The 14115-nt window shown below is 48.8% G+C and overlaps 1 protein-coding gene across 2 annotated transcripts in view; it reads left to right on the top strand.

Moving 5' to 3' along the window:
• Positions 1-13914, top strand: part of LOC118788856 (histone deacetylase 4-like) — a 72913-nt gene extending 58999 nt beyond the window's left edge. For both annotated transcript variants that reach the window (XM_036545007.1, XM_036545008.1), the window contains 5 exons: positions 6378-6496; positions 7800-7933; positions 12589-12673; positions 13049-13190; positions 13419-13914. In XM_036545007.1, coding sequence (XP_036400900.1) covers positions 6378-6496; positions 7800-7933; positions 12589-12673; positions 13049-13190; positions 13419-13458 — 520 coding nt within the window. In that variant the 3' untranslated portion in view covers positions 13459-13914. The remainder of the gene's footprint in view (positions 1-6377; positions 6497-7799; positions 7934-12588; positions 12674-13048; positions 13191-13418) is intronic.
• Positions 13915-14115: the final 201 nt, after the last annotated feature.

Below are 14115 nucleotides of genomic sequence, written 5' to 3' on the forward strand. Positions count from 1 at the left end.
GACGGAAAAGAACAGGAAAAAACACCAGGTGATAGCTCAGCAGTCGCTCTGCTTGCCCTGGGTCCTCCCCCTCCCTCAGGTGTGCCAGCCCCTGGAGCCACTCCCGCAAATTACACACACCACAGGAGATGCGGAGATTCCTCAGAGAGTCGGAACAGCTCTAGAGCCCTCATTGCTCCCCGTGGAGACAGCTTTTGGGGGCAGCGCATCGGGGATGCGTTTAACATCAGGCACGCTCTGCCCTCACTCTGCTGAAAGGCTCTCCCCCCCCTCCTAAAAGAATATAAATAACTCTTTCATAACCCTATTTCACCGAGATTAGAGCGCTTTCTCCGCGTCGGCGCGAGAGAGCAGAAAAACCTGATGCCTTGTAACAATTTAGCAAATCCGCCCTCATCTCCTGCCCGACCCCTTTCATCTGGCACCTCGGCCGCACGGCGGCTTTCATGGCGTGCCAGCGGGGCCTGCGGCGCATTATCCCCGCTGCCTGACGGACGGCTGTCCGGGCCCATTAATAACGGCGGGTCGATGGGCCGATTTGCGATGCTTTTCTCCGGGGTCGCTTTGAAGAGGGGGGGGTGTGCACGCCCCAACGGGTTCAGGCTGCGTCTCGAGGTACTGAATTAATATCACCCCGGCCAGCCGCCCCTTCCCTCCCCTCCTCTCCCCTCGGGCGCTGTAAATCTCCCCCAGACCGGTAGTGTGCCCTGGATAACCGCCTCTACCCCTCCATCCTACTCTCACGCAGGGTAGTGAGTGGTACCAGCTGGAATCCACCTTGTCCTGCTGTCATCCCAAGCTAACGGCCCCTGTCACTTCATAATGTGCCTCGTCCCCCGTACCTGTGTACAGTCAGGACATGCTTTACATGCTGTTAACTCCAGTCAGCCGATCCAAATGGCCGCTGAACATCGTCAAGCAGAACACATAGGTCATGCCGTAGGCACACTAGCTGCAAGGAGGATGGAGGTACCTGCTTGCAGAGGTAGAACCACTTAACATAACGTTACCAGTCAAGAATCGGCTCTTACATCCAACAAAAGGGTGTGTACGTTGACTGACATGTTCAACCCATGAGTGCAATAATACGACAGAACTTGTCAGCCCAGTAGAGTGCGTCTCTGTGGAGAGTGCTTTCACACCGACACATACACGAGGAACAGAACCGTGTTCCAAATCGGCTGCACTGGTTCAAAGAGGGTTCTGCTATCCTGGAGATTCCATTTGCATTCGTACCCATGATCCTCTCTGGCCACTTATCTGTGCTGATGTTTGTGTGAAACATAGGCATTGCCCACTCATAATGAGTTTACATAATCTGGTTAGAGTACTGCACTGTACTATTTCTGTTATGGAGTTTTTTGTGGCCATCCCATCAGTCACATTTATTTATGTCTGTTTTAAATATACATACATTCACCAGAAGAAGTGTCCATCATATTTATACATGAGCTATTATATAGTCTGTGGTGTTGGCTTTCCTTGCCTCTCAGGCCAGAAAAGTAGCTCTGTGCGTCCATCAATAGCAGCAACCTGATACCAGCCCTTGATGTAATCAAATTAGAAGTGGGGTGTGCTGTGTAGGGTGGAAGACTGCCCAAAGACCAGCATCCACCCACTGCAGCTCCATCTCTGTCAGGCTTACCACATAATGTGTGCTCTCGGGGACCTGGAGCATTTTTCAGGATACAGGCAGTGATCTTACTGATCCGTCATTTAGTACAGTACATGGGCAAAGCCTTATGTACAGTTTTGGACAGATCGTGAGTAAACAGTGGAAAGGATCTTTTCTGCTGTATTGGCACAGATGCCTGACTTTGAGCATTACAAGAAGTGAAGTTCAAATTTCAGTGCAGTTCTATTAAGAGGCTCAAAGACAGCACTTCGCATCAAAGCCCCTACCATGAAACCGCATGTCCCTGCAACCTGCAGCTCCCCCCAGCGACTGGGGCCGAACACAGCCGTTCACATGTCTATAATCCGTTTCTCTCTCCTGTTTGCTCCCTCTGTTCTCTCTCTTTCCCTGTCTCCCACTCCTCCGTTTAACTTGTAATAAAATGCAAACTATTTAATTTGTGAAAATGATCAGAAATCACAGCCACATGACTGTATGCATGAGGCCAGTGCCATTTACTTTTTGCTTTCTGGCAGGCCATATGTCCGCTTTGGGCTGCCCAAGTACAAAGCATATACTTTTCTGTTTAACCCAGGGAGCACACATCTAGTTGATGGTGCAGAACTGATAAGCTGCTTTCAGTTTTTTTCTGTGATTTTTCTTTTCCAGATTTGATAGTTTAGAACAGTTTTGCCCCAGATTCATTTTTAAATAAAACAAAGATTATTAAAGTTGAAAATACTTCATTCCGTTTCTTTTGAAATACAGCGTATATCTTCCTCTGTTTCTGTCCTTCCTCCTCTCCCTCTTTCCTCCTCTTTCTGTTCTCCCTCTCCCTCCCCCCCGACTCGTACGCGCCTGTGAGTCCGGGCTCCATCCAAGGACATGTGCCCCGCGGGCAGGACCCAACCAGTGCCACGTTGCGTTTTCAGGGTACGGGGCCCTGAGATGGAGAGAAGCAAGAAGAAAGATAAGAAAATTGGCCGTAATGAAAAGCAGAAGCCCAGGCACTCTCACCATGAACTTGGAGCCATAGAGGAGAACTGAGCTTAATTCAAACCAGTCCCCTGCTCTGCCAGATGACAAAGCTTTGAAGTGTTTTTTTTTTTTATTTTATTTTTCTTTTCGTCCTGTACTTTTTTTGTGAAGGGAACTATTGTGAAAGCCTTCTGACAGATATCCACGGCTAGTGTTTTAACTCTTTGCGGGTCTTGTTTTTTGGCAGCCGGGGCATGTCGTTTCCCGTATGGTCACTGACGCACCTCTGTTTGTGGTTCGAGAAGCGGAGGAGGACAGATTGGTTCTCGGATTCATTGTGGTCACTGCTTCCACTCTCAGCGCTCGCAATTTGTCATAGTCCGTTGCAGGGAAATCCGTGTGGGCTCTCGCTAATTACCGGTCATAAATCCACAGCAAGCGCGTCCACTGATTCCTGTGGCACTCTACCCGGCTTCAACAGTGTGGGTCTCCCCATCAAAACGGCACAGGTCCTCCCCCACACCCTCAGGCAAGGAAGTACCTTTAAAGCGAGGGATTACTAGGTGGAGCGGAGGAGGAATTTGTGAAAGGGAGGTCTGTGTTTTTTTGCCAGTTTTCGACAGAGCGCTGGCCTTTCGTTCCAAGAGCACGAGTGGGGATAGTCTCATTATCTGAGGTGGCATCACCAAAGATATCTGAGATCACTTGCTATTCCGGGAAGCATCTGCCAAACACCGCTAAAGGTCCGGGCCTATCTGCCGAACCCATCCCGTCCTTTCTCTGCTGGCTGGCTCGTCACACAGCTGTAAAGACACGCAAGCACAGGGGAGGGCAGCCCCCAGGAGAGTTGTGAATGGTACTGTGCTCTGAAACGCTGTTTTTTCTATCTTGCAAAGCGAAGAGATTCGATACGCTGCGTATTGCAGGACGCTGAAGAAGAGTTCCAGACAATATACAAAATAGGCCTGATGTTTGGTTCCTTCCCGTTTTCATCCAAATGAAGTTGGCAAGAGACTCTGCAGATAATAAAAGAAGCCCTGTTGTGAGCGCATGTGGAATGTCATTTTGTGAACAATCTCTAGGGAAAGAGTTTAGTTGAGCATACCAAGGGCACACCACGTCAGTGGCCTTTTCAACATAGATGTATAAATATTTAGTACTTCCAACTAAAAATGTTCTTTGTGGTTTCCTTTTCTTATAGAACAACCCCAGTTGTCTTTTAAGACAAGTACTCTGTGTCAGGCTGTTGACTCAGACTCAATAGATCAGAGCACATTATATTACATTTAATCTTTATTTAATATTTTATGTTTATTTTCAACATGAAAGTAAGTACATTTATAGTATTATATCAGATCTGGCGCTTATTGTAGAGGTGTTTTGACTGAACAATCATGAATCTGAAGAGGAAAAAAGATGAGGCCCATACACACACTTTAAAAACACAGTCATTCACTGGCACACATCGTTTCACACCCATAAACGTATAAAAAAACACAGTCATATATGCACATTCGTCATATAAATACATGAAATATTATATATTCTGTGGTACTGGTTTTGCTTGCCTCTCCTGAAACAAAAGTAGCCTCAATGCCTCAATCAATGACAGCAATCTGATACCAGCCAATGATGTAATCAGATTAGTGTGTTTTGTAGGATGCAAAGCTGGCCAAAGAGCAGCATCTACCCACTCCATCTCCATCTCTCTGTCAGGCTCACCACATAACGTGTCACATGATGAGCACACAAAAACACTATGTGCACATAAGTACAGACACACATACATTACTTTATATAAATTTAGTAAACACTCTTATCCAGAATGACTTCCAGCACATACATACACAGAGACTCTCATATAAACACTTCTGCAGATATACATACACATACAGCCTTAAGTTAGTTTTATATGAATTGTGACTTAAGAATTTTTAGTTTGGTTAGAAAGACAAATCACACACACTATGTAGTAGGTCCCAGGAATCATAATTCCTCAGCGTGTCCAAAACAGTTTCCCAACATGCTTTGTGAAGAAGAGAGTTCACTTCTGATGCAGTTTTCTGACACATCAACAATGTGCACATCTGCGACACAGTCATCTTAGCTCTGCATGATGTATAGTCCAGTAGCACTCCCAGTCCTTATCCACAGTACATGAACACACAGGTTGTGCTTTAGGACATCATACCACAAAGATTCTGCAAATTTACACATTTTTCAGTCATGCAGATGACTCAGTCCATTCATCGTGCCCTCTGATACTTGGAAGATTAACAAATTCTGTGTAACGTGGTGTCTCAACCACCACCACACAGCAGCACTGTCTGCTCCGGCTGCGCTGTCTGCTCCAGCTGCACTGTTTGCTCCGGCTGCCCCATCTGCTTTGGCTGCTTCGGCTGCACTGTCTGCTCTGGCTGCTTCGGCTGCACCGTCTGCTCCGGCTGCTCGTGCTCCTGCTTTCACAGCCTCTGTGATCTCAGCTCCTCACGACTTTCCCCTGGAGGCCACCGAGGCCACAGTGTCGGTGACGCAGGCACGGTCTGGACGTCAGCCCTCTGGGTACAGAACCTCCTAAAAATACTACCCCCGCACACACATACACACAGGTGGGGAGCACAGCGCGCCTCTCCGGGCCTGTAATTATGGAGAGGGCGGAAAGGGAGAACCACAGCCACAGGAGCTGGACTGACGCCCGGCCGCTGTCAGCAAGCACTGCCATGTTCCTGCGGTCAGGAAAGTGCAGGTTCATATCAGTCCCCAATGGCTGTATCCCGCCGTCTCGTTGAGCCCTCATTGGGGACTTAGCTGTGCTCTCACCAAAGTCTTCCTGTGTCAGTGAGGGAATCTGCATTCTTTCTGAAGTCTTACCACAGCTGTGGCAGGGAGATAAGTCATGGTCCTACTCAAGGATTACTTCAGCTGTTTCAGGGACAAAAACTGCAGTGTCACTATAGCTGTGTCATAGGTCTTACCTATCATTTATATTAACATTTATTCATTTGGCGGACGCTTTTATCCAAAGCGACTTACAAATGAGGCAGAGTACAACACAAGGTAAAAAAGCCACATAAGGTACAAGCTAGCAGAACTATCAGTAGCAGATAGGGTGACTTGGAGGGGGAGAGGGAGGGAGAAAGAGGGAAGTGAAGTTACGGAGAGGGAAAGGATTGAACATCCCATTCATTCAGCATTGCTTTCTCAGCCCTGGCAGCGGAACTGTGTGCCACTAATCCAGCAGCTCTCCATTGCAAAATGCAAGCTGCCATAAAAATGGGATGCTAAGCCCACATTCCTCCTGTGAAATCATAGTCCTTGCTTTTTTTTCACTGCAGCTTTGAGGCAAAATCTGCTTTTGTTTATTTTATTCTGAAGTAGCTCAAGTGGGGAGAGTGACTCTGCAGAAAGCTAACAGAAAAGTTGCAGAAGGCTCACAGACAAGAGCTGTGGGGAGGGAATCAGGGAACGGGCGCGTCCGATAACCATGGTAATCAGGCGCTCTCTCAAAGTGGCCTGCTGCACACACATACTAGCCAGGAGTGCAGAAGTTGATGGTTGAACGCTCTCCCAGCAGGACCAAGCTATAATAACAGTCACAGACTGGCGAAGCGCATGAGTGGAATTCCCTGACGGTTGCTGACTGATGGTTAAGCCGCTTGTAGGACTATGTTCGTTTAATGCGGAAATGGTGTCAGTTGATAGTTAAACCCTCTGCTTAGAAGACAGTCGTCAAGCACTGGTTAAATGTAGCAGCTGACTGAGGGTTCCATGTTTTTTCCTGCAGGACCGTGGTGATGCCAATTGCCCATGAGTTCGCCCCAGACATGGTGCTCGTCTCCTCTGGCTTTGATGCTGTGGAGGGGCACCTGCCCCCTCTGGGAGGGTACAAACTAACAGCTAAATGTAAGTGTTCCCCCACTCAACATTGCCCTTGAGGAAAGGTATACAGATTCCCCTGGAGAGGATGCTGGGAGATTATTTTACACGTTCACACAGATGAAGCCACACCCTGCTCCTCTGTTCCTGTGTGGAAGAATTTTTTGGACTGTGTAGCAATGATATTATTATTGTATGAGGTCATTATGTGGACTAAGCTTTCTTTGTGCCAGTTGTTTTGTGCATTTTGACAGGTTTACTTTGCTGTTAGTTACCTGAAGTGCACGGTGCTGACAACCTGTTTAGTGTTTATATTTACATAAATGATCCCCAATGATTTTCTTAAACGTCATTCCCATTGAAGATCAACACTGCCTGCAGGTAACCAATCCAGAGTCCACATTCACTTTTATTTATTTATTTTAAAAGATTTTTTAAAGAACGAATTGACTTGTTAAACATCTACAGAGTGATGCAACGAGAAATAACGCCTGCTCATATCTGATATGGGGCCTTGGTTGAACCACAGTGACCATTGCTCAACCTTTAAACAAGGTGTCCAGAAAAACTTCCATTCCGCTCTAGTGGAGAAAAACTGGTGTAAAGTTTAAAATTCACTTCCTGCAGGAAGCTCATCTGAGTGGGTGGATATGGCCTTTGACTAGGCCTGTGCTCCAAGCTTGCGCTAACATGTGGCTCTGCTGCAGCTTGTCTCTGGCTCACTGTTAATGCTGCATGTTACAGCCACTGGTCTGCATTAACACACCCCACCATTCACTGACGCCATTCCTTCAACCAAGAACAGGCCCGGGTTAAACTGGATTTGTAACATCCTCACCATAGCGGGCATGTGTCAGGGGTCACAGACACACTCCTGTCCGTCCAAACAGAGGGGACAGTGTGGGTGTGTGTGACCAGGGCACAGTGTCCCCCTCGCAGCACCGCACTGTCCCTCTCGCAGCACCAGGAGGGGGGGGGGTCCAAACTTCTCTTTTCTAGTCCTACTGCTCACTTGCCGGATTCTTCCGTGCTACAATATCCAGAAGTGTGTCTGCCATCCCTGCCAGAGAGATGGAGAGGCAGCCTGAAATACATACATTAAAATAAAGATCAAAAGAAGAGTCCAAACGCAGAGGCACGATCATTCAGATGAAACCTGGCTCGTATTATGTGTTTGGGCTCAGTAAATTCTCAGCGCCGTCCTCTGAAGACAAAATATGATGTAATGCATTCTCTTCCTCTCCTTCTCGGCCCCTTTGATCGCTGTCCAAGCAGCGGAGTCGGCAGGCGACCTCTGACCCCCACTCGCATTTCCTGTTTCCTGTGGCAGGTTTCGGCCACCTGACCCAGCAGCTGATGGGACTGGCCGGCGGCCGCGTGGTGCTGGCGCTGGAGGGGGGTCACGACCTCACCGCCATCTGCGACGCCTCGGAAGCGTGCGTCTCGGCTCTGCTGGGAAATGAGGTGAGAGGGGGAAATGGCAAGAGAACGAGAGGGGGAGAGAGAGGAGAGGAGAATGGTGCAGAGGCTGATGGCCATTGACACCCACGCACATAGGCGTACACATACACAGATGCACACACCCATAGATTCACACACATAGTCACACTCTCTCTCTGTAGTATGTCACTCACCACTACACGCCTCATGTCTACAGCCCCACCTGCTAATATTCCACACGCACATATTCCGCACGTCCTCATCCCACCACTTCTGGCTCTTTTTTGAAGAGGTGTCCTGTGCTCTGTGTTCTCAGTGTGCATGTATGCGTGCCTGTGCGTGTGTATGTAAACTGCGATGGGAAACAGATCCTCCTGACGTGTTGTCTCCTCCTCAGCTCGCGGTGTCCGTGAATTCCTCAGTCTCATTATTTTTCGGGTCACTTTGGTAGTAGCTTTTCCCTTGGTGGTTGTGGGCTCTTGATAGTGGTGTTCTGTACAGTTCAGTTGGTTGGCTAAAGTTGCAGTGAGTTAATGTGTGTAAAATCTGGGAAAAAAATGGCCTATATACACATAAGTGAAATTACTTTCTCAGCGTGAATTTCTCTGATATTAAAAGCCTTGTTTATCCTGAGGCAGTGATTTTTAAATGTTAATGCAGACACACCCGTGGTGTGTTTACTTTCAAAAAAGGGGAAAAGCCCACACAGTGGTTGACCTAGTGTATCACAGGATTAATATGGCTGTTGGAAACGCTGCTTCCACTTAAGGGTGCAGCAGCTGTGCCTCTGTCTGGGATTTGAACCTGGACTCCAGATCCTTAACCATTGCAGTACACAGCAGCCTCACACTAATGCAAATTTTCACGCTTTGGATATCTGCAGAACAAGCCTGACAGATGCATTACAAATAGACCTGTATGGAAAAAGTCAGCAGCAGAATGTTCCAGGCAGCCTTCTGGAGCGAGGGAGGTGGGAGGTGGGAGGTCTCCGCCCAAGGTGATTGACAGGAGAGAGTCAGAAAGTCAGACCTGGTCTGTCTGCTTGTGGTACAGTGACGCTGTAGACAACTCTTAAAATCCTTGCTCACAGCTGTAAAAGTCTGGTGGTGTTTGTTCGTACTGGTCTGGGGACAATTGAAAAAATAAACAGGGCTGTAAAATTAAATGTCTGCAGTCGAGCCAAGACTAAAACTAAAGCCGCAGCCCAGCTTCGGTCAGACCGGGTCAGGTGACTGTCGCCGGGGTAGCGGTCACCCACAGTGGGGCGCTGTTGAGGTCTTACCCTTTTGGTGGGATCTGTGATCTCTGGAAAAGCTGCGTAGTGTCCAGCTGAGGACAGAGGCAGTGCTTTCTGAAGAAACTTAACACAAACACCATGGGTTGTAACACAGCAGTGTTTGATGGAATTTACATGGGCTGTTTGGCATCAGTCAGCATCATCGGCATCTACTGACTAGGAGTTTGTGTCACTGGCTGATGTCTATCTCCAGTCTACAGGATAGATTTATATTTTGTTGCTGTAATGGAGCCCAGAGAAGGTATGTCGTGTAAAGACAAGTAGGCCAAGAAGAGTTGATTGTGGTGTGAAGATCTGGTTTCTGCCACTTACATGGGCTGTACTGGGGGCTGGTGGGGGTGGAGATGCACAGTTTGGAGGAGAGGTGGCACTGCCTATGGTGTCCTAGGACATTGTTACTGCAGCACAATTAAAAATTGCTAGGCTTTCACCTCAGCTAAATAGCTGTTGTTATAAACCAGCCTCAGAGCTGGGCTTTACAGCAGACTTCAGGGAAAAGAATACACACGGGCACACATACACACACACACACACACACACACACAGAGTGGCCCCCTGCAATAAGGAGTCTTTTGCTGGCCTTTCTCAACAGCTCAGGTCAGCCAGCGCAGGTTTTGACGGCCCATTGAAAAAGTTATAAAACAATCCGAAGAAAAACAGGATCCTTAGAGCAGATTAAAAAGAAAGCGGAACGTCCTTATTGAGAAGGCAGGAAGCGAGTTATTCACGATAATCTTCCGAAATCTGACGTTACGAGGCAGGAATGCGGAGCAGTGACCCCCACACCTTCCAACGACGAATCGCTTCGGGGCGAGCGCGGTGGGGAGAGGGAGGGGGGGTAACGATGCGCACACATGCGACCGCAGCTGCGTGAGCCGCAGAGGCCGCAGCACGCTCGCGCAGTCCGGCTGTGCAGTCGCAGTTCTTACCCAGGGGCCACATTAGTGGGGTGAGGGGCGGCGCGCATCTGAAGCCAGAAATCGCGCATCAAGCAGAGCCGCTTTTCGGCTCGACCGGCATGCGCTCCAACACCCTCTTTATCACAGGAGTGGCGCCCTTTGTGGCCTCAACGCTTGTACAGAGCGTTTTGTCGCCAGTTCAGTGGAGTGAGAAATCTGGGCTTTACTCAGCGGTAAAGCCCAAGTCAAGACAACCCTGGGTTCAAGGGGAGAGTTTGTCGACTCTGCTGCTTCACAGCTCAGAGTTAGAGATTAATCTCTCACTCTGCAGCTAAACCAATGAGCAGTCAGCTCTTAACCAGTGAAGGATGGATTAGAGAGTTTAAACAGATGCCGGTCTCCAAACTCTGTGGGTTGTGAGCAGAAGTTACTTGGTAAAGGATGTTTCAATAGCAAGTTAATAGTTTCCAGTCGTTGATGAGGTTACACAATCATCTTGTGTTTATGCAATGGTTACTGTAACTGTAATATTTCCCCTTAAACAGTTCTGGGGTTTGTAAAGGTCTTGCGTGACAATATGATAGAAATAAACTCAACAACTCATTAGGACACCTGCATGATATAAATTGTTTTATTATTTTAGCTCTAAGGTAAGTTGATTATTTGATTGTAACTATCATTACTGGGCAGTATGTGGTCCTGTGAGCATATTACAGTGGTCAGCAGAGTCCAGTGTATTTCACTAAATGTGCTACTACAGACTTGGTTCTGAATGTTTTCCAGTACATTCCAGTCAGCTCTGGTTCGCGTGACACCTCCGCTGCAATAGCTTTCCCCTCTTGCATTTGAAGGCTGTGCCGTGCATTTCAACAGAGAAGAAGGAAATTGTTTCAGGCAGCGTGACAGTTGTCGTCTTAACACAAGCTTTTTGTTCCCAGAGAATCAAAAATACACCCGCAAGCTCAAACTCGCATGTCGCAGTCAGTGCCAGTGATCGGCCATGTGTTCCACGAGCTCGCTGACAAAACTTATTAAAGTCTCAAGGTAGAAGACAGGAGGAGAGGGAGGGAGGGAGGGGCATGAGGATGGGGAGGGGCAGAGAGAGCGGGAGAGGCAGGGAGAGAGGGATAGGCAGAAGGAGAGGAGAAAGAGGGGTGGGGAGAGGGAGGGGCAGGGAGAGAGGGAGGGGCAGGGAGAGAGGGAGGTGCAGGGAGAGGGATAGGCAAAAGGAGGCGAGAGGGAAGGGCAGGGCGAGGGGAGAGTGGGGGGGGAGGAGAAGAGAGGGAGGGGCGGGGAGAGAAGGAGGGCAGGGAGATGGGGAGCGGCAGAAGGAGAAGAGAGGGGGGGCAGGGAGAAAGGGTTAGGCAGAAGGAGGGGACAGAGGGCTAGGGGCAAGACAAGGGGAGGGTGAGGGGAATCAGGAGGGGAGAGGGAGGGGACGGAGGAGGGAATGGAGGGGTCAGGAGGAGACACAGCAGGTCTGGGCTCACTGATCAGGCAGAAAGTGACTGGTTTATCTTGGCCTTTGTGCAACAGGGAGACAATAATTTTCATCTCTGCAGATCGCCCTGCCCCCTTTCCTCTCCCACTTTTAATTTAAATAAAATCTCCAGCTGCACTGAAGGTTGCTGCTGCTGGCCGCTCTCTCCTCTCGCGCAGCGTGGGGGCCGGTATTAAGTTTCACACCCACTGCCTTTTTTTGCTTTTTTGGCCCCATGAAGGAGGGAGGCGTGCCTCTCCTTTTAATGTGTACATTGCAAAAAAAAAAAAAAAAAAAGGGAAAAAAAGCTATTTTACATTTTCTTTTCACATGGGAGTGAAAAAATGTAGCCCACAGCCAGAAGGAAATGGAATCATTCCGGATTAGGGAGGCAGCAGCAATGCCTTCGCACGGCCAGCTCCTGGCGGCTTCTGTGTTGCACGGTGAGCTCGCTTCTCCAGGACCAGGCAGGTTCTGCAGTCCGGCTCAGAGAGCTTACTGCACGTGCCGTGAAATCACCTGCGGGAGACTGTCCCAGGGAGGAAGGCCTGAGGCTTGTGTGCAGACGGATATGATCGTTTGTCATGCTGAATATTGGGGTGGCAGTGTAGCATAGTGGTAAGGAGCAGCACTTATAACCAATAGGTTGCCGGTTCGATTCCCTGCTGGGGCACTTCTGTTGCACCCTTGGGCAAGGTGCTTGACCCAGAATTGCTTCAGTAAATACCCAGGTGTATAAATGGGTAACCTATGTAAGTCACTGTGGATAAGAGCGTCTCCTAAATGCCAATAATGTAATGTAATGAATATTTCACCTTAGCTTCAGAGGCTCTAAAGAGGCATTTTATTATGTCCCACAGAATGGTCTTGTATTCCTGTACTTGGGTGCCATAATGAAAAGAGAATGTGTACACTGAAGCACAGAGAGTGAGACTGTGTCTGAGTGAAATGACTGTGTTCCTGAGCGGAGCACAGGCTGTATGACTGTCTCCTCCCCCCACAGCTGGAGCCCCTCCCCCAGACAGTGCTGCAGCAGAGGCCCAACCCGAACGCCGTGCGCTCCATAGAGAAGGTGTTGGAGATCCACAGTAAGTTTCTCTCTGATGCTGGGCCCTCAGGCAGAACATACTGTGGAGCATCCAGTCTTTTTCTCTCTATATACATTCTCAAAAACTGCTTGATTAGTGACACACAGTGCTGGAGGTAGGGCTGTGTTTGCACTGCTGAATGAATGGAATATGTTCAACCACCGCTGTCCTTCTCTTTCCCTCTCCCTCCCTCTGCCTCGCTATCTCTCTTCTTTCTGTCTCCCTCTCTCTCTATCTCTTTGTCTCACCTCACATTGTCTGTCTCTGTCTGTTTCCTCTTCTTTCTCTCTGTTCCCTCTCTCTGCCCCCTTTCACTGTCTCTCTCTGTCTCTTCTCTTCCCTTCCCACTCCCGCCCATGTCTCTGCTTCTCTCAGGTAAATATTGGCGTTCAGTGCAGCGTCGGGCCCCCACAGTGGGATATTCCCTAATTGAGGCTCAGAGGTGTGAGACAGAGGAGGCTGAGACTGTCACTGCCATGGCCTCTCTGTCTGTAGCCAACAAGCAGATGGAAAAAAGGTCAGTTCTTCTCAGTGCGACCCATCTGTGCCCCTTCTAACGCCGCACGTTCCCTTCCACGCACATATAACCCCACCTCCCCTTAATTGAACCCCACTGCTACCCATCTCAGCTATGTACCTCCCAGCCCCACCTAATCCCTCCTGTTTGACACTTCAGAGTTGAAGTTGACTCTCTATTGTGTGTGTGTGTGTGTGTGTGTGTGTGTGTTTGCTGCTGTCTCTCCAGCTCAGAGGTTGAGCCCATGGAAGAAGAGCCACCATTGTAGGGACATCCAGCGCTCAGAGATTCGTGTAGGTCTCTGAGTCCACTCTACCCTCCACATCCACTACAAATTTACCCCCATGTCCCATCAGTGGAGCCTCAGCCAGAGGCAAGTGCGTGTCTGAGAATGGGAGCCAAAACAGAATGAAGACTAAGTGGACTGCACTGGTCTGATCTGGCCTGGCCTGGCCTGATCTAGCCTTGTCTGGTCTGGTCACCACTAGTCAATGAAAGAGTATCAAAAGAGTAAGACTTGTGGTTTCTCATGCACTAAAGAGAGACCAACAGGAGCTTTAGGCCGAGTCTGTGGATGGAGGGGTTTCTCTCTGAACATAAAAAGGAAGTGCACCACTGTGGATGTAAAAAATCATTGGTTGTGAACATTCTCACAGTCACAAGTTGGGAATGGCTGTGTTTTCTTATGTCTCATTTTTTTATCCTCATGAAAAAAAATGTACAACTGGACCTACACCTACAACATGGATCTTGTTCAGTTTGTATTAACACTTACTGCTCGAAGAACAGAGTGAAAATCCTGAGACTCCATAGTGGTGGAACAGGAGAGCGGTGTTTGCCTGGCTGTGGTCAGGAAGGGGTGCTGACAGCTGGCACGCCAGACCTGTTGGTCCTGGTCCAGCACAGGATGAAGATCTTTGAGCGT

This window comes from Megalops cyprinoides, chromosome 14 (genome assembly GCF_013368585.1).
Source record: "Megalops cyprinoides isolate fMegCyp1 chromosome 14, fMegCyp1.pri, whole genome shotgun sequence".
Taxonomy (NCBI): domain Eukaryota; kingdom Metazoa; phylum Chordata; class Actinopteri; order Elopiformes; family Megalopidae; genus Megalops; species Megalops cyprinoides.